The following is a 19,661-nucleotide window of genomic DNA, read 5'->3' on the forward strand; positions in this document are numbered from 1 at the left end:
ATACTTCTGTCTCAGACCATTTCAAAGTGCCTTTCGAGAGACATGCCTACATAATTAGCTGGTCGATTGGATATACATTTCATCTATATCAGTATAGATCTATAAAATTTCTAAGCCTGGTACGAATCGAAAAAAGTCAAGAGGACTGAATTATTTTTCGCGATGAAATCTGATCAAGTGCCTACTTATCGGTCATTGACGCAATCCAATTGATTCTGGAAGCGGTACTTACCAAAGCAGGTTTCGTAAAGATATTGGTGGTAATGGTATACGGTATAAGCATCGTTGTCGTTCGGTGACCGCTATATCATAACACATTTAGTAATTGCGGAGGAGTCGGTGGCATGGCAGGGCGTGATTGCGTGAATTGGGGTGCCCCGCTGGGGATGCAGCGGAACGAGGACCAAACGGAGACGTCCCGCTGCGACAAACACAGGGAATGGATTTCACTCTCATCGTCCTCGTCTCCCAGACTATCGGACGTGTGGTCGACATCTGCGAACCCGCCGTTTTTCCGCAATGAAAACGCAACAGGAGAAACGCCTCGTCCCATCCTATTCTTTTTCATGCTTTATTTGTGCCCCTGCCTTCACTCTGCCTCTCTTCAACCGTTTGGCCGTTTTTTCACGCGTTATTAGCATGCACAATAAACTAACAGTTCAGCCAACGGGAACACTTACCTACCGTTACCGAATTTATGGTGCGTCGTTCGAAGGTCGAAAGGCTGTCTTTTCAAAATTCGTCAAGTTTGCTTTGTAAACAGATGTTGGTCGTAAACTTTTCTCTAACTTGGCTGTTAGAAATATCATTTGTATAAGAACACCTATCACGGTTCGCTCAGAAGGGAAAACCAACAATGGGCACACGACTTCAATGATTCGTTCGACGAACGCAGGATTTTTCTAACATCGAGCATCGATTTCTGTTAACAAAAGCTAAAAAAATGCAAATTCAACTTCCGTCGCTGCAGATTGTAGAAATACTTTGCTTCTGTTCGGTGTCTCGAATTTCGAGGGTACCAAGTCGTTCTCCAATTTCCCGTAGACCGATTTCGATGAACGCATGTAGAAGTTGGTCGAATCGGGTCGAGTCGGGTCGAGTCGGGTCGAGTCGAGTCGCGGTTAGGTGGACTGAGGTGGGACGGGGCGGGCCGAGGCGTGGCGTGGTGGGGTCAGGAGGGTCGGGGGATAGTTGAGCTGGCGATATCGATGGGGAAAAAGAAGGATCGCGCGATGGGACTGGCGCCGACCTCCCTCGACGTTCGTCTTTGCCCTATACTTTTCGGACTTTCCTTTTAAATCGAAGAAACGTGTGTCGCGCGCCACAAGAAAGACAAGCAGCGCAATAAAGTGTAACCGGAGGCCACCGAGGGACGTACAATGCACCCACGACTTCCTCGAGATGCATCTGTGAGGACACAATACCCGACCAGGATTCCTTCTGTTTTCGTCATCCCCGAGCCTCCCCGAACCGGGAAACCTTGCTCCGTCTTGATATCTGGCATGCACGTGCGCCAAATCACCCGTCTATTCTTCCCGAGTGACCTTGACAAAAGCGACGACCAAACGGTACCCTTTCTTCTTTTGCATTTTTATGTAACGGGTAAGCGTCTGGAGTTCAATTGCCGTGACTAATTTTACGATTTTTTAAATCTAGAAAATAAGTACGAGAGGAAGGTCGGTATGCTGCAAGAGACTCCGTAAAGAGGTCTGCCTAAGTATAAGTTGTATTTCAGTATTGTATTGTATCTACTAATATTAGTTGTAGAAAAAAATCTGTATCGAATTTCGTGTAAAAGATCCTACCGATTAACGCCCACCGCTTCAACGATCTCGTTACAAGTAATTCGAGATGGGGCGTAACCAGCGATTTCGTCTTCTTCTTCTTCTTTTTGTCTGTAGCTCTCTTTCATTTTTCTTCCCCCGTTAAATTCGATATAGTTGCACTTCTTACGAAGAAGATTTTCATGTTGCAGCCTACAAACAAGAGATTCATTAATAAATTTTCGTTTGCAAACATGGAAGTTCGATCCTTTGATTGTGCGAGAGTGATTATGGCACATATACGCTTTGTGTTTGCTGTTAGATTTGATAGAAATTCTACGCGTGTGTACATACATATAGCTCAGTTCTAGAAATAAGGACGATTAATAACGCGGAAATGAACGTTAAAATAACTACAACCTGCTCCGACTGAAATAAATACGCGTGGCTTCCGGCGCGGTAGGATTGACTAGAGCAGAGCTAAAGAAACAGCTGCCAAAAAGAATGAACCTCAACTAAAGTGGTTACATGTACCGTGTAGTATGTGTCCCAAGGGATTCTCCACCGCGCATCGGTGGGAACAACCTGTCGCATAAATACGCGAGTTGCCACCTGTTTTTCTCTTTTCAGAGCTACATGCGCGCTCCGTTGCATCGAACTGGTACCGTTTTCATCGCGTAAGTTAATCCAATTAAATCAAATTGATTCCAAAGCGTAACAATTTTCTAATCCAAAGTCTTTTCATCTGAGAAATTATACTATACCTATTGAATATCCATCCAAACTAGTGATTTGAAAAGAACGTTAATTGATCTACAATATGTCACACCCTTATATATCTATTAGGAACTTGGGAATATGGTCGAGACGAAAAAGGTGTAGTAAATTGTTTGTGATAAGAGGAGGCGTCTGGTTTTGTACTTGAACATAGCCAGACACGATTTAACACGCTTAAATCATTACGTATTTCCAGTTATCGCTCACACAAGTGACCTTATAACTGAAAAACTATAATATGTAATCGTTTCACCTTGCGATCGAAACATTCTTATAATCATTTTACAATTGAAATGCAAACTGTGATCGTAAAAATAAAAAAATCATCATTTGTAGACTGTGTAGAGACGCAACATCAGTTTTCTAAAATCAATGAAAAATCACAAAAAAAACGATAGTTCGATATAAACTGTAATTAGAGAAAAACTTTGTCTCGTTGAAACGCAAATAAGGTGAGAATTTTCTCCCGGGCTTTTATCCCCTTTATTTTTTTTCTGTGTTGGCATGCACACTTACTCTTTCTCCGTTATTCCTTGTGCTAGGGCCTTTTTTTTTAGTTCTTCTGGCTGATAGTGGAGAAAGTGATCGGTCGAGTGGCAGGCTGCCGGTCTGGGCCCCGGTAAGCATCGCAGAAACTTCTTGACAGACTTCGAGACACTGTCAAAGGAAAATGCCGCACGATCAGCCGACCACTTCTAAACGCGACTAATTTCTCCTCTTTGAAGCCAGGCGACCAATTATGTACCACGCCTTTACCGAAAGCCACGCTTTTCCGATGGAATTCATCCACGAGACGGACGAGTTTTTTCTAACGACGAACGTGCATGGCAAGTAGCTGCCCTTTTAAGAATGTAAGTTTAATACGTATCATCGTACAATATTTACTACTTAATACGTACATATTTTTTTAAGACATTAACTATTTATCATATATTTTTCTATCTAGTGAGAAGAAATATATGTAATATGATACATATGTAGACATATTAGAAAAAAGTAAAAAGAATAAGAAGAAACTTTAACCTAAACTGTAATATTTAGATACTATTATTTTACTATATTTTATTATTTATATTTAATAATAAAAATTCACGCAAAAATGAAGCTTGGCCGTGTTTGAAAGATGAAGAAAAAAATTGGAAATGAACATAAAACGTCTGATTGAAAGAAACAGCAGAGCGAAGAAAGGAGAAAGATCGAAGGGGACAAGCAGAGGTGATCGGGGAAGCAGGAGAAGAGGGTGCGTGATGCATGGTACGTTGCGGTTTCCCACAAGAGAGAAGCGATTAGAGGATGATTAGAAGAAAAAGGTGTTCTGGATTGCGTCGCGGGAGCGCAAAAGCGGCCGTCGTGGTCGTTTCGGAACGATGCGTTTCCACGTTCCCCCTGCCACTTTTACACCCCCGGCTCAAGTAGCAGACACCGACTTGGACGACGATTTCGTACGGGGGCAGATACGGGGTTGGAAGTAGTTTTTTCACTCAACCCCCCACTTCCTAGCTTCATTGAAGAGCACCCATGCGCCACGCACACGTTCTGTTTTAGCCTCCACTCGTGGTACTGTCGACCAATCACTGGTCTTCCGCTGATAAGGGGCAGGAGAAGATTAGGGTAAAAGGATGATTAGACGACTAATTTCTACTTATACTAATTGTAAGAATATGGGTGCACTAATCTATAGCTGTGACTAAATTTCGGAGCAAGGTCGTGGTAATCAGTGGCCTAATTTCAAAGAAATACAAATATTTTTTGGAAAGGCACGCGTACCAGTCTCGTGGCCTCGAATATCCAGAGTTGCACGTTCACTAATTATTGTTTCCTCCTAGCTAAGTAGGCTACTTTTTTCGGAAAAAGCCCAGCAGACGTAAACAACGGGTTGAACCACCGATGTTCTGCACTCCATCGGCGCACAGCTACCGGAATTTATTTATTTTCCACACGATGACACGTGGTTCCTCTTCTATCGTCTTCCTCTGTTTCTCCTCCGGATCTCGCGCTTCCCGTGTCGCTCTTCAACACGTTCATTTACATTCATTTGGCTACTTTTATATGAATGCGCAGCTGTCCACGTAGGTAGCTTATTGTTTTCGTATCATTATTCGATTCTGAACATTAAATCGCTAGTCGTGGGTAATCCGTATCTAATGATTAAACTTAGCGGATACTGGCCCATGTCGCGGTGAAAGAAGCCTTAATTTCTGCAAGCTGAAAGATTTATTTTAAACGAGCTTTATCGTGAATCAACTAATCGAATACGCTTCTACAGTTTCTACATTCGAAAGTTCTTATCAGATGATTAGCAGAGCGAATGTACCTATCAGTAGACTCAGGTTGACCACTGTAGTCGCCTCCAGAAGAGGAAGAAATACTTCTCCAGGCAATTTACAAAGAGATCGATAATCGTTAGAAGTTAATCTCTCAGAGAGTAAATGATGAGTTTCCATAAACGAAGAAAGGGATGGTGAAGCAAAGTGGAGAAAGAGAGAGAGCGAAAACGCTCGCGTGCGCGCGCGCGCGCGCGCATCAAATTAGGGGAGCAGAGAGGAAGAGAGAAATTCAGTGGGGCCATGTGGCGTTTCAGCAGATATCAAATCATACTACGTGTACGCCATGCCGCCCCCTAAATATAGTTTATTGCGTTACCGAGTATTAATGGAGCTTCCATAGAAAGAACGGGAACGGTCGTCATCGAACTTGTTACTCTTCCAGTTCGCAAAATTCAGAATAAAATTATCGATGACGTTGTCAAAAATCATTTCATTTTGAGTTCTAACTTCTTAATTAATGACCAAACTTTCAAACTAAAACTATATATTATTGTTGTCCTACACAATTGTTTCGTTGGTAGAAATTCCTATTAAATATTACATATTTAGAACGTTACGATTCATGGAAGGAGGGACACGATCGCGACAAATTTTGGATCCGGTTCACTGTTACTAGAAATCGGAAACGTAAACACTAGGATATCGTACACGTGTCCCCTGTATATCATAAACTCTGGACCAGTATGTAACTGGTTGGCTTTTCCTCTTGCTTACTACACGTCCGCTCGTCGGGTTCATTCATGAAACTCTGGAAGCCCCTTAAACCGTAAATAACGCTACAATATCTTTCCCCTAAGCGACAGGGGGATATCCCGCTTCTTCTAATTTTACATTTTTTTTTCTAGAATAAACTTTGACTAATTTCATGCAGGGGAATCCCATGCTTGCTTCGCCAAGTCTTTACATAACTATCCATTGATTTCTTAATCGCTCTTGTTTCAAATTCCATTACCAAATTTAATCTTTACGATAAAGTGAATTCACGAGAATCGTTCAATGAAATACGAACAGTCATCGATCGATTATTAGATGGATGAAGAGAAGAGATATTGCAGTTGGATCGTCCCTGTCAAAAGATGCCGTCAATGCATAGGAATGGGAGGAGTCGCTGCCGAAGAAGAGAAGGTTGCTCCTCGCTACTGAAATAATAAACAAACCCTTTTTGTTCGTACCCTGCCGATATACACAGTGAGTCGTTGTTAAGAGAACAAGGATCTTGATCTGGGTTAATAAAAATTTGAACGATGCGGTGTCACGTTTCAAGGAACACCGACGCTAGATTCACCCGTTTCAAGTTAACCAAAGTCCTTTGCCCTTGCTTCAAACGACGAACAGACTGGACGAAATGCCCAAATGGATCTTTTTAAAGTTCTCTCTATACGCGTTGCATTGTTCAAAGTTCATCGATTCTATCTATAATATAATGTTTAAATTAGTAGCTCGATTTGGGAAAATAGATACATAAATGATAAATTAATTTTCTATTTTTTAGCCAGCTATGCTGTGCCGCGCGGCGCGACGTAGCGATCGTGGTGCTGACTGATTCTATATTCAGCTCTTTTTGCTGCTAATTATGGCGCTCATGGAAGTCGACCTTTATCGAAAGGCTCTCATACCCTGAGACACTTCAGATTAAAAGTCCGCCACCGATCTAAAATAGAACGCGCAGCTCGGTGGAATTCGAAGAAATGTGCGACGTAAGGATTAAAAACCAATAAAACGATAGGTGTACGAGAAGAAATTTAATGTTTCCTAATGAGTTCGCATACTTTTTTCCGTTACAATTTTCTTTAGATCTTTCTCCTTACATGCGATTGGAAACGTGAAAAAAAGGAAAAGAAACTCACCCCTTCCGGTCCAATAAACTCCTAATTGCTGAATGTGTAACATGTATACGTATGTAGATATATCCAAATAATAGAGTAGCTCGATCTGACGTCTACTTCTTCGGAATAAGAGTTGGAAGATTGTCGGAAAGCGGTGGAAAAGGGGGCCAGGATCGATGGCTCGACTAACAATCAGCGGGAGACCGAGCGATTCGCGATAGAAAGCGAATCGGAGCGGACGTTATGGCGGTCGGTTTGCTGGTGGTACTTACTGATATTATCCTAAATGATGGCTCGCCGCGTTGCGGCGTGTTGCGGCGTGTTGCGCCGCGGCACCGCGCCGGCTGATTCCCCTTTCAATTTACTAATTGAATTGAGAATCGTCCGCATGGGCGTCGACCAGCTAGCGCTCCGCCCTTCAGGCCCGACTCCACGACCCTCTCCTTCGTCTCGACACCCACTGCCAATAATTTCCGTGCTCCGTGCTCCGTGCTCCGTGCTTCGTACGATCTTTCCTCATCCGAAATCTCCCTCTTCTTTTCCAGTGGCACTCGAACTGCATCCGGAAACGCATCGGCGACACTCGACACGGCCAACCATCGTGTCATGCGCTCGTGTCTCCGTTTCTATTCATCCTCTGTACCCTTCATCACGATTTTACGCTTCTTCCACGATTCTGTGTTTTCGATTTTACTGCGTTTCGATTTACGCGCGTTCACTTGTCGAAGTAAATGGTGCAACTTTGAAGTCATGTTCGGAGAAGTGATAGGAGAGTCGTAAAATAAGAGGAACATTGCTTCGTCTTTCTGAGGAGGTAGAAAGGACTAAACTTGAGAAGTTCTTGTGGACAGTGTAAAAGTTTCTAGTGAAAAGGAAAAGGGGGTGAAAGATGATGCTGGGGAGTTACGAGGCACAGCCGGATTACTATCCGCAGTGGCATCAACCCTATAATTATGTTACACAGTTACCTTACGGTGAGTGATATTTATCATTAGCTTATCTATCATTCTTCTCCTGTTACCGTGTTTAGCGTCAAGTAATCGTCCGTGTTGAAATAATCAGCAATATTCGTGGGCTAGATTGTAGAATCTGTAGCTTTCTATTTACTGTTTGCGTTGTCACGCAATATTTGAACAGCATTGTATCATTTTTTGCACGAAATCGTGGTGTAAATACGCTGACGACGGGAACCATTTGTACACAGGGTCGCTGAACGTCCCCGATACGGACAGCCAATCGACGTACTGGGGCGCGGATTCCGGGATCTCTGGGGGTAGTTCCGGCGCAGGAAGTCCCACCGCGTCGACGCCACCCCTGATCGAAGAGATCGGCGTTCAAGAGAATACCTACTCCCCGCTACAACAATACCCTCACCCCTCCGTCAACCAACACTATCCGAATTTCGTCTACTCGCCTCAGCAAGAAATCCCTCATCATTTACATCATCATCATCATCATCATCGACATCAGCAACAGCAACAACAACAGCAGCAGCAGCAGCAGCAGCAGCAGCAACAACAGTCACAACAGCCACAACAGCATCAGCAACAGCACCAACAACAACTGCAAACTCATAGAAGGAGCAACGAATATTCTCCGGTTTCGTCGATGAGTCAGGTGGATGGTACCCTTCAACAGCACCTTCGACAGGGTGTAAGGGAGGGTGGCATAATAGTGAGGCCCAAAAGAAGAAACACCGCGAATAAAAAGGAACGAAGACGAACGCAGAGCATAAATAACGCGTTCGCGGATCTTCGCGACTGCATACCGAATGTTCCGGCGGATACGAAGCTGTCAAAGATTAAAACGCTGAGGCTGGCTGCTTCGTACATCGGTTACCTGATGGCGGTCCTCGAGAGCGACGACGGAGAAGAGCCGCAAACCTTTCGCGCAGAAATTCTGTCCAATGGCAGGAGGTCCAAAACGACTCAACCAAACCAGGTTCGTAACATTCACAATTTTTGCAACTTTTAGCTGGCTTTCTAGCTTCGTATAATCTAAAATTTGTAAATGTAAATAAAAGAAAAAGTGTAGATTTTTTCTTTATTCGTTTCTCTTAACTTGTAGCCTGACTTACTTAGTTTAAAGGAGGCACTCGAGCTGCCAAGTCGATTGCTTTCACAGTAAAGCTACATATCTCCAGCACGTTGGAGGAGGAAAGAATTTATACTTTTTTTTACATTTTTTCAAATCTCCCGAAATACTTTCGTAAGCGTTGTCTTTGAATAAACATTGCCCTCTTTAATTCACTCTTGTTCCTATAGATAGGTACATGTATGTATAGAAAAAACAAGAAAAAAGAAAAAACTCTGGTGTCCTCGTATCATGAAATTTCACTTTAGCTTTAATTGCCGAGCATAATTAGTTTCTTTTTTCTTTTGCGTCACAAAAAATACACTGGAAATCCTATTTAATGTTATACTTTGAACAGAATCGGACAGGATATTAATGTCGATGGAAGGAAGAATTTTTGTAAAACGAGTCGACTGGATTGCGGTTGGATCGTTTCGGGTATCTCAGATTGTAACATTTTTCCGTAATTTTGCCCTCAACGACATGTGCATCCGTTAGATCCCGTAATTTGTGGTTTTCTCTATCTTCTATCATTTCGTGCCACCCACGAAGAATTTTCTTTCTTTTCAAGAAATCGTCCATCATTCGGGACTTTGTCTAATTTCAATTACGTTTATGAACTTATTCACTCTAATTTTTCAACTTATAAGAACGTAGCCACCATATAAAATCGTGAGAATATGATTCTACAGTTTAATTAAATTTTCGAAATGTCAAAATTTCGATTAAAAATTAATGCAATCAATTGCTTCAAATTTTACCTAGAGTTTCTGAAAATTTAGCAGTAGACCATACAGAGGATTATTCGCAGGAAAGGGATAATTATTTGGCGTTTCTTGTTGTAGAACGAGTCGTGTATGCATCGGGCGCCGAGCATTGGACCAGAAGAATCGTTGAAAAGCAAAGGACGAACTGGCTGGCCGCAACATATGTGGGCCCTCGAATTGAAGCAAGAGTCGCAGACCAATCAGATATAATCGATTCTCACTGATCTCTATCTATTTCTAACCCCAGTGACTTCTGCTCAACCGCAAACACGGAGTCGAATCGAATGAAAACTCTGGCAGGAAATTCCTGGGCAGTAAAAGAAGATTCTTTGATTTGCTTTCAAGTTTTTCCAGCAAAATGTAAAGTAGCAAATATCGACTATCGTATGGTGAATGTAGAAATAGAGTCTCCGTTACGTGAACGGTGTTATTTTCTCAACTGTTTTGCCGTCGATAAGATGGAATGTTTCTAAAACTTATCCTTAATTTATTTAGGCTACGGTGTTTTGGAGCAGCGAACGAAAGTGTGCTTCAAATTATTTAGCGTGAAGTTAGAAGAATATAATATATATTTGTGCAATATCAAGTACCGTCGCGGCCGCGTCGCGTTGCGTCGTGTCGCTTCGGTTGCGTTAGTTAGGATAATCGAAACTTTACAATTTTTTTGCCGTATGTTTTCGTTCCAAGTGTCGAAGGTTTCTTCTCTCCTTTGTTGACCACGTCGTATCGTAATTCGTTCCACATTACAGTGACGACGGGCGTTATCGTCGATGAGAGGAGAACGAAAGGGTTTTGTTTCAAAAGCAGTAACGAGCCTATTGTGAGAAAGTACATAAGTGATCGTGTGTACATACGCGTCTGTGAGAGTACATAGTACATGTTATACGTGTATATAGAAGTGTCTAGTTGCACCTAAATTAATCCTCTGCTTTGGTTTTTCCCTACTTACACGAGTTGCATAGACCCTGTCTACTCGCAATATACATGTTAACGCCGGAAAAAAAACAGTTGCTCTGAAATATTTTAGATTCTTGGGACGTACTTAGAAACGAATGGTATTACATACCTACCGTTAAATAGTTTGAAGGTAAGAATCAAATCGCAGAGAATTAACAAATCGTGCCGTTGTTCCGACAACTAATCATGTCATAAAGTGTTAGAATATTAATTCTTTTAGATGATTTTTCTTTCCAGTGTGGTGCAATATTAGTCGGTTATTACTAAGCCTACCAGTTTATAAAGTTTGTACGCGTTAGATGAATTTCGAGATAGATATAACGTTGCACTCTTTGCTTTCGTGGGCTTTAAAAGCGCAGGTCTGACTTCGTTCGTTAGGATTTAAGATGCTTGTAAACTTTTGTATAAAGTACCCTAGAAAAGGCGATGTATAAAAAGTCATTAGCAATAAATAGAATATGTATCTAAAAGTAAATTGTGTTTCTCAGATTTGAATCCTTAAAGGTACGATTTCAGGATCGTGGAATGGATTGTGACAGAGAAAATAAAATGTGACCCAATTCGTCTTGTTGCTTTTTCTTCCGTTGAAGATAAATGTTTGATGCAAATTGAGAAGTCGAAAGAATCTGAGCTTCCGCGCAAAGGTTTTCCCTTGCATGGAAAACATGTTTTTCTAAGCTACATGCTGAGAAAGCATTGTTCGACGGCGACGCCGCCGGCGACGGGTTTCGAATTTCCTGTATATCCTGGCGCCGTACCGGCACTTGATCCGTGCTAGTCCCTTAATCTTCGCGCGTCGCTGATACGTCCATCGAAAAGAAGAAGATCCCTTCGGCTCTCCCACGCGACTACGTCGCTTCTCTTCGATCTTCTCTTTTTCATTTTACATACCTAACATGAACGAAGCTAACCGGAACTTGAAGACTAGATCGACGACGTACAGTTTCTTCTTCGTGCAATTTAAAGGGAAGGATCTTTAAAGAATACAGAAATCATAGAATATTTCGTCGCGAAATCGCTTTAGAAGACACTGGGTATGTACCATTGTCGATGTGCAATTTATCTCTCTCTTATCTTGTTATGAATCATTTGCTATACACAAAATGTATCGCCATATGAGACTAAATATTTGTGACGCCTCTCAAGCACCTAAGTAACCATATAACGTCCTCGTCGTTTCGAAATTTAAATAATTACAACACTGTGTCGTCTTGTACCGTAAGCAACGTGTTAGATAACAGTCCGATTGTGGTCGCGAAAATAATACCAACCGATAATGCAAAGAGTAAACTGAAAGCTTGAAAGATTTCTCGACCAATTAGTAAACGAGTTTTAATCGAGATATTTCATGAATCGATCGTGCTATAGTTTTTATCGTGATTATTGCTATAAATACATTCAATGCACGCATGCGAGATGTCTTAAATGAAATATCGTCTAACTGCGGACGTTTTAAAGGAATTTTTAATGGCAAGTGTTTCTTGAGAGGATTAAATCTGGCTACACGGAGTTACTCAACCATTCGTTTCATACTAAATCATCAGCCGAATCCCTTCCTTCAATCCCTTGAGTCGCATTAATGACTAACTTCGATTAAGTGAAGACACTGAGGTTTTGATTCCGTGAGAAGCCAGGGAAAGCGTCGCGTTGCGTCGCGTTGTCTCGCCGAGCAAATCTTGTTGGGAGCGATGCCGAACCGAAAGGCTGATGCTGCCAGCTCGATTGATGACTGTTTGTTTATTGGAATGCGCCTCGAGTGGCACTATATTATAGCCGCATACGTAGATACGCGCAGAACTTCGTTTTGCCTCGTAAACACTTGAATCAGTTTCTTCGACGGCTTCCAACATCGTATTTTCATCATCTACACAACTACATATGTACTTACATATTTCTGTACTTATTCCCCTCATTTTTTATTATGCTATTCCATCTCCATGTAACGCGCAGATTTTTTAAGAAACTTCGAATCAACTCGTCCTACCTTTTTCAGTTCGATTGATCCATTTTCTGTTACAGACGCTTCTGAAAATAATTAATAAACTCCTTTTGGGATTTTTTCATTGGAATGGCAAGAATGTTGGAGTTGAAAGCGGCTTCATTTTGACGGACTTTGTCCGTTAGAAGAAGAAATAAAAAGGAATGAACGGAAGAGGCACGTGCTATACCGCGTCGCGTCGCGCCGCGACGGTGAAAGGTGTTAAACACGAGAAGGTGAATCGGTACTGCTCTGTAAACTCTTCCCTTGACGAAGCCCAGAACATCTCTGAACCCCGAATCGACGATATAAACACTCTGTGGTGCCTTAGGAGTTCGGTTATTCTCGGTAGCAACCAAGAAATTGTTGCCTTCTCCACAAACTCTTGTTTCCGGACTTTTCGTACTCCAAAAAACTGCGTACTTTAATCTCTTCGAATATGATAAGGTTTACTTTTTTCTGTGTTCGCTTTTTACTTCGTTTGGTACTACATTTTTTTTTTTACAAATATCGAGGAATATGCAACGAACATTGGGACTTTAATTAAGGTCAAATTGAATTCGAAATGATCTATTATTCCTCTCGACCAGGTCTCTTTGATTGTTACCCACGATTAGGAAATGAAAATCACCCAACTGTGAACTATTTTCCAGATTGCTTTGTCACTCTGCCACTCTGTCACGTTCAACCCCTGACGTTAGTACGATTCTTATCGAGGATCAATGGTTCTCAACGAAATGAATCGATACGAATGCTCTATGAATCGCACGGTATTAAACAGTCGATATTTTGGACAAACTCATGATCCTCTTATCGTCGATGGGATCAGCTTCTTGCTTTTCTACTTGGCCGTCTTATTTCGGCGAGGAGAACGAAAAACAAAAGACGAAGGCGTTCTTACGTGGGAATATTTTCGATAGAGATTTGAAGAAAGCAGCAGATGCGCGTGTGTCCAAGTTACTCGCGCTCGACAAATACGTAAGTACGTATACGCGAGCAGAGAAAAAACATAAGGCAAGCGTTTGTTTGCTTTGACAAGTATCGAAGGTCCACGTACGAGTCCAAGTAGAGCTACGACTCAACCACTTAACTGGCTCATGAAAAACTGCCCCTCGCACATGTCGCCTACCCCCTAATTGCATGACCCGAGTAAGATACTGATGTTTCGGAACAATCGTCAGCAATTTGCGCCTCTCACGCCTCTCTTTCCTATTCTCTTTACCTAATTTTTCGTTTCGTCGAATGATTATCGATTTCAGTGCATACAGCTATCGATTAATAAACGTTACAGCGAAATCGGACATTCTATGCTATTCTATAGGATAATTATCAGTAAGAAGAACAGAAAATGTTAAATCTTTCTTGGAATATTCCTTGAATTTGAAAATGTTTTGCATAGAGTTTGAAGTAGTAAACTTTATTGGGTGAAATTGTTGAACGATCGATTAGTTGCACTATTGCAACTAATCACTGCTTTTTAAACTCGAGTCGAATGTTCGTATAATTCCGTAAGGTATACGTTTAACGCAAATGAAGCTGTATTTTCACGCTGCCGATCAGCCGTTAGTGAGTCAATCGTCGAACACAGTCGACCTTTTATACGCGGTGGCCGACCTTCCAATCCGCCTCGATCTCGTTGATCCCGAAATTGAATTGGCTAATTGACAGGCTTAATCGAGGACAGATTGTCCGCTGAAACAGCTATGGGCTATAAGCTCGATTCGTTCCTCGCGACAGGGAGCAAAGAACGCGAGGATTCTTCAACGATTTTTAATTCTCCATCCACCGAATCATTATTTTCTTCATTTCGATGCGAATACTGCAAGTCATCCGTCGTGCATTCGTCTTCGTTTCCTCTCTGCGTATTTGCCAATCAATGAGCAACGATTACCCTTGTATTACCATCTGTCTTATTAACGAACAGATAGAATTAATTAAAACGAAGGCGTTTGAAAATCTATGATTTTTCGAAACTTTTGCATCGCCTTTAATTTACTGGCCCGAAAATGGTAGCAGGGAAGCGTGCGAGTTCTAATCTTTTAATAGAAATGTTTGTAGAATAAAGAAGAAAGTGGTACGGTAGGTAAAAGAATGAAATAGGGATAAATTCCCAAAGGTTAATTCGCTTCTCTGTAAGACGAGAAGATGCGAGATATCCTGGAAAGAAATACACATAGATGTAGGAAGCTGTTCGTGCAAATCTCAACGGGAACGAATGAGTGTAGCGGGTAGGAAGATTTCCGGGTTCGGGTGGCGGTTGCTGCTTTCTACCCCTCCCAGAGTCAGGATGCTCATTAGGTATGGAGGACCATGGATCTCGATTGAAATTGAGACGAATCGCTTCGTGGACAGTCAAGATTGTTCCCGACGGGGTGGATGTTTGCGTACGGGGGCAGGAATGAAATCGAAGGAAAGACAGGGAGAAACATAGGGTGAAGGATGGAGGAAAAAAGAGGCGAGATCGCGCGTAAGCAATCTCGGAGGGTGGCTTGCATCCCTATAAAACCTGGGAATCGCACCCGTATCGACACTATTCGACGACAAGTCTCGAGGTAGAGTATACTCGAAGAAGCGATGATCGGTTTTGCTGTCTTCCAACCTTCTCGCGTCGCCGTCTCGATCGGCGCTGTCTTCTGCCTCCTTTACTTGGTGTCTTGCTGCTCCGGCGAGTACGGTACGTTTTCGCGTGAATCACGATAATTAATAGTTGCGTTTCGAGTGCTGCAAAACGAAAAAACGGGTAGCCCGACAATTGTACGCGCAACTGAAAATAATTCGAAAAGGAACTCGTTTTGGTCGACAGAAGGGAGAGAATCGGCGAGCAGCGTCTCTAACGACAGGACACCCAATAACGAGTTCGGCTCCTGCACCGATGGCAAGTGCATCAAACGCACCTCGCATGACATCACCAGCGGCATGTGGTTCGGACCTCGGTTGGGCAGACGACGGAGAGCAGATAGGAAACTGGAGATCGATTCGGAGCTCGAAACTCTAACGAACATGTTTGATGCACCGCGTTGGATCACGATTCCAGGTATTTCTGCTTCTTAGTCTCGCGCTTTATTATTACCCGTGTCTTTCGCATCCACCACTTTCCATTCGAAAAATATATCAACTTCTGAAATTAGCGAAAGATTGGGGAAACTAAGAGTTTTGTTATCTGTAAAAGGTCATCTTGGTGTTGCAATCCTATTTCCTATGGAAGTTTTCATTACAGAAGGGGAAAAACGACAACCGCCCCAGTTTACTCCACGCTTGGGCAGAGAATCAGGGGAGGATCTGTTCTTTTCGTACGGATTACCGAGAGATCAAGAAGACTTCTACGCGGAAGAGCAAATCTTTCCACCCCTTTTCGCGCCCCGCCTAGGACGTCGACTACCCTGGACACCGTCGCCGAGGCTCGGCCGACAATTGCACGCGATTCTCGAGAAATCTAAACAGTACGCCGACGATTCACGCTTTTGAAACTGACCCGAGAAAAGGAAGACAGCCGGAGACATAGTGTAACCGAACGCGAAAAGAACAAAATAAACGACTCTTTTATTTCTTTGTATTATAAGAGAGAAAAAGAATGTTCGAGGATTGTTTCCTTCCAATTTTCGAGAACCTTGCAGCCGAGGCGATGCGGTGCCAATGAAAGAGATAGACGCGTGTTATTCCTGTCCATTCCCGATAGTAAATGGTTACTCGAGTAAAGAGAGGCGGAAAGTTAACTTATGTCTGCTGGCGGTGTTTCCGAGCTTTATGGTTACGAGCAGAGTCTACGTGGCCACATGGCCCACCGGTAGTTCCGCTCGGGAAATTACACGCGTAGTTACCCGTTATTCCCCTTGCCATCCCTTTTCTCTTCACCGTCTCCTTCTTCCTCGCACCGAAGAAATTCAACCTTGATAAGCGTGCTCTCTTTATCCGAAATTCAACGTTTTCTTTCTAAATGACATTACCATACGACGCAACCGATCAAAAGGGTTTGCTCGCCCTTTTCGTCATTTTCATAATCATAAATGTAAAATATCGCGTTGCATATGAAGATTAGACTTTTACTACGGAATATGTATGTAGGAAATAGAATTTCTTGTCTCCGAAAGATTATATTATGTGCATTCCTACTGAGAGCTTTCGATTGACTCGACCACCTTCTACCTATCGCTTACAATATCTAGTAATAATAAGAATAAATGTTATTAAGAAAATGCGAACAATTCGTAAGATATTTTAAGTAATAAAACTTTGCTCGGCGATCCTCTCATTTCCAAAACCACCCCTTTTCCCTTCATTTTCTGCCACGATTCCTTCTCTCGCTCTTTAGTCCCCTTTCTTATACATATATCCACTGTGTACGAGTACTTACACATAGAACAGTGTACATCAGTAGACCTATACGTGTAGACTAATCAACGCGTAAGCATTGATATACATGTACATACCGATAATCTACGATACTAAATAGGAACAGGGATGGAAGTGACACACTTTCTTTTGCAGTTTCAGTTTTTTTGTCTTTTTTTCCGTTTTATTAGATGCATTCGCAAACGTTACAACCTTCCTACGCGTATAGAATTCGGAGATCGTTCACACAACACCTCGCCTCGTCGCCTTTTACAACACACCCTTATCGACATTTTTCTAGGCAATGTGTTACGTCTATAATATAATTCTTTACTTTCTCTAGCTTCTGTACCGTAAATACGCACACGCAAACATGCTATCTGCCCATTCATCCTATCACTATTTTTATATGTATATTATAATTATAATGCTCTTATGTACTAGGTACGTCTATGTGTGTGTTATATAATATATAGATCTATTTGTATAGGTATGTATATATACATGGTCGAGTTTACTCGACACAATAGAATTATCGATTCCATTCGATATATCCTTTATTGTTTTTTTTACCTCGTGTGTGCAAAAGATCGTCGATACGGTCATACACCTTACGCGCGCTTCATAGTTATGCAAGTCTGACGAATTTGAAAAAATACATCGGTAAGTATATAGTTCTTCCAAAAAGAAAAAAAGATTGAAAACAGTAATTACGGAGACGAGGTCGATTCGAACCCGGGGAACTTCTTTCATGAATCCTTCTCCTCGATGCGAAACTATTTTCTGAAACTTTTTCGAGTTCCTCGAGATAATCGATCGTCACTCAATATACATTACGCGACGGATTTTGTATTGCTAAACGTTACGTCTAATCTGACTATTCGTTTCCTAAAAAATATAAACTGTATCCTTTCGTCAGTTGCCTCCTTCGCGCACTTCTGTTAAAAAATTTCCAGAAATAATAATTTTCAAAGGTTCTGCTTCCTTTTCCTTTGTAATTTTCGCGTCTTTCAATCGTGTATACGCGTCGATATGAATGTACAAAATCGTGAGAATAATTTCACGGTTTCTTTTTCGTGTGTCGGAGGAGCTCGTGGCAGCCTGAAGAAGCGATCGTTCGAAAAGAACGATCATACGCGGTTGCTTATTACGTGAAAAAGTAGCAGGTGCTCCAATCTGATATAGAATCAGGGGAATCTAAAAACGAACTACCAAGTATGAAAGTCAATTTCAATCGAAGGCACTATCTTACGAACGAAAATCTGCTTTGTTTTGTCGTGACGCGGAAAAAACTCCGATTTTGTGAAGATGGAAAATCGAACGCATCGCGAATCACAGGAATATTTTGGATTATCAGTTTTTTATCATTTACAAAATATATCGAAACTACGAATCACTTTGCTGTGATTAAGTTTGAACAGCGAAGCGTGAGAAAGGGCCTCTCTATTTTTCGAAACACGAGAGATTCCGTTTGCGCTCCTTAAACGTCAGCCTGAAAATTAAGCAGATTTTCTCAAACAGTTTCAGAACGAATTCTTATAGCTTTTTTATCGGAATTCGAACTCTTCTTATTTTCCGCGGAATTGGATACAAGTAATTTACGCTTCCCGTTTTTGTCAGCTACATAATAGACTCCTCTACATCGATGAGAAATCAAAACATAAATTATATATTCCTATACAATTGCATTGTAAAAGATTGAAAAAATAAAGAAACAAAAATACTTGAATAAAGAAAACGAAAAAGAATCACTGAGATAAAGATATACTAAATACAAGGGATTAATTGTGATCGAAAAACACTAAAAGGAAAAGGTACTATATACACATACATATCAAAGATGGTTAATCTTCGAGTAGAAAGTATATCTTATAGGAAACATTGATTTTTTTATATATTTTCTCGTAAACCCCTTATTATGCTCCAAGGATAACCTGAAAACCCACACACACACACACACACACACATATATAAATGCGTATGTATATGCATGAATCTATATGTATATGCGTGCATCCGTATAAATAAGAACGTAAGAATTCGTAATATGTATGATTGATTATTTAACGGGACGATTTGAAATCGTTCTGGTTTCAGATTATTTACGTTATTATAAAAAATCGACGTTTACGAAGCGATACAATTTTCGTCGGAATTATTTTTCTAGTCTGATTTCTATTCCCCGTTGTAGTTTTCACTTTTCAACTAAAAGTCTGATCGAGTCTGATCTTTTCACTTCACTGAACTTGGAAAGAAAGTCCACCCTTTTTCAAATTCTCACGATTAATTAGATTTGACTATTGGTATCAACGCTTTTTTCTTCAAGTTCGAGTGCAACCAACACACAATTGAGTGTATTCAAGTTTGAAAGAAAATTTCATTAAGGCATAGTACAACGGAGGAATAAAATCCTGGAACTTGTACGAGATCCTAGGAGTCGAAAACGTAAAGGGCACACCGACGACCGTACCCTAACTGTCGATTCTTAACTTAACTCGACTAAATCTACGTTCATTCTCTTTTTTTGTGTGGCGTCGCCTTTTTTCTGTCATTCCTTTATAAGTGCTTAGTCACTCGCTTAATCCTTAAGAAGTAACTAATCCTACATCGCCGAATACGAAATGGCAAATTGAGGCTTACAAATGTGTTATATGTACAAAAAGTACCTAGTCATTGATAATCGGTTCCTTGTTTTGCTAACAGTTTTTCTGACTTCTTTCTTAGCATTCGTCCATGAGCATTATTCTCTTTATTTGTGCTACAGTTTTTCGTCCGTTCAACATACTCTTCCCATATTTTCAGACAGAACCTTTTCTCAGAAAAAGAGTACGGTATTCGGATAGAGGAAGGAAACTTCAATCTGT

At 41.4% G+C, this 19,661-nt stretch overlaps 2 protein-coding genes across 3 annotated transcripts; both read left to right on the plus strand.

Moving 5' to 3' along the window:
* Nucleotides 1–7,585: 7,585 nt before the first annotated feature.
* Hand (heart- and neural crest derivatives-expressed protein) lies at nt 7,586–9,743 on the plus strand. Its single transcript, XM_076375253.1, has 3 exons — nt 7,586–7,667; nt 7,898–8,634; nt 9,612–9,743. The coding sequence occupies exons 1-3, from the start codon at nt 7,586–7,588 to the stop codon at nt 9,741–9,743; spliced, it is 951 nt and encodes a 316-aa protein (XP_076231368.1).
* A 5,263-nt stretch (nt 9,744–15,006) lies between these two features.
* Nucleotides 15,007–16,821, plus strand: Pban (pheromone biosynthesis-activating neuropeptide). Of its 2 annotated transcripts, none has more exons than XM_076375537.1 (3): nt 15,007–15,142; nt 15,272–15,502; nt 15,674–16,821. In XM_076375537.1, exons 1-3 carry the CDS (start codon nt 15,043–15,045, stop codon nt 15,931–15,933), a joined length of 591 nt encoding a protein of 196 aa, XP_076231652.1. In that variant the 5' UTR covers nt 15,007–15,042; the 3' UTR covers nt 15,934–16,821. The 2 variants fall into 2 exon arrangements, with proteins under 2 accessions (XP_076231652.1, XP_076231654.1); XM_076375539.1 differs by having other exon boundaries at nt 15,686–16,821.
* The last annotated feature ends 2,840 nt before the right edge of the window (nt 16,822–19,661 follow it).

This window comes from Calliopsis andreniformis, chromosome 3 (assembly GCF_051401765.1).
Source record: "Calliopsis andreniformis isolate RMS-2024a chromosome 3, iyCalAndr_principal, whole genome shotgun sequence".
NCBI lineage: Eukaryota > Metazoa > Arthropoda > Insecta > Hymenoptera > Andrenidae > Calliopsis > Calliopsis andreniformis.

Bases quoted from the DNA above. Each gene is read 5' to 3' on its own strand.
- Hand (XM_076375253.1), top strand. From the start codon at position 7,586: ATGCTGGGGAGTTACGAGGCACAGCCGGATTACTATCCGCAGTGGCAT. The intron at 7,668-7,897 runs GTGAGTGATATT...ATTTGTACACAG, and splicing joins TGTTACACAGTTACCTTACG to GGTCGCTGAACGTCCCCGAT. The intron at 8,635-9,611 runs GTTCGTAACATT...TTCTTGTTGTAG, and splicing joins AAACGACTCAACCAAACCAG to AACGAGTCGTGTATGCATCG.
- Pban (XM_076375537.1), top strand. From the start codon at position 15,043: ATGATCGGTTTTGCTGTCTTCCAACCTTCTCGCGTCGCCGTCTCGATC. The intron at 15,143-15,271 runs GTACGTTTTCGC...TTTGGTCGACAG, and splicing joins TTGCTGCTCCGGCGAGTACG to AAGGGAGAGAATCGGCGAGC. The intron at 15,503-15,673 runs GTATTTCTGCTT...TTCCTATGGAAG, and splicing joins GCGTTGGATCACGATTCCAG to TTTTCATTACAGAAGGGGAA.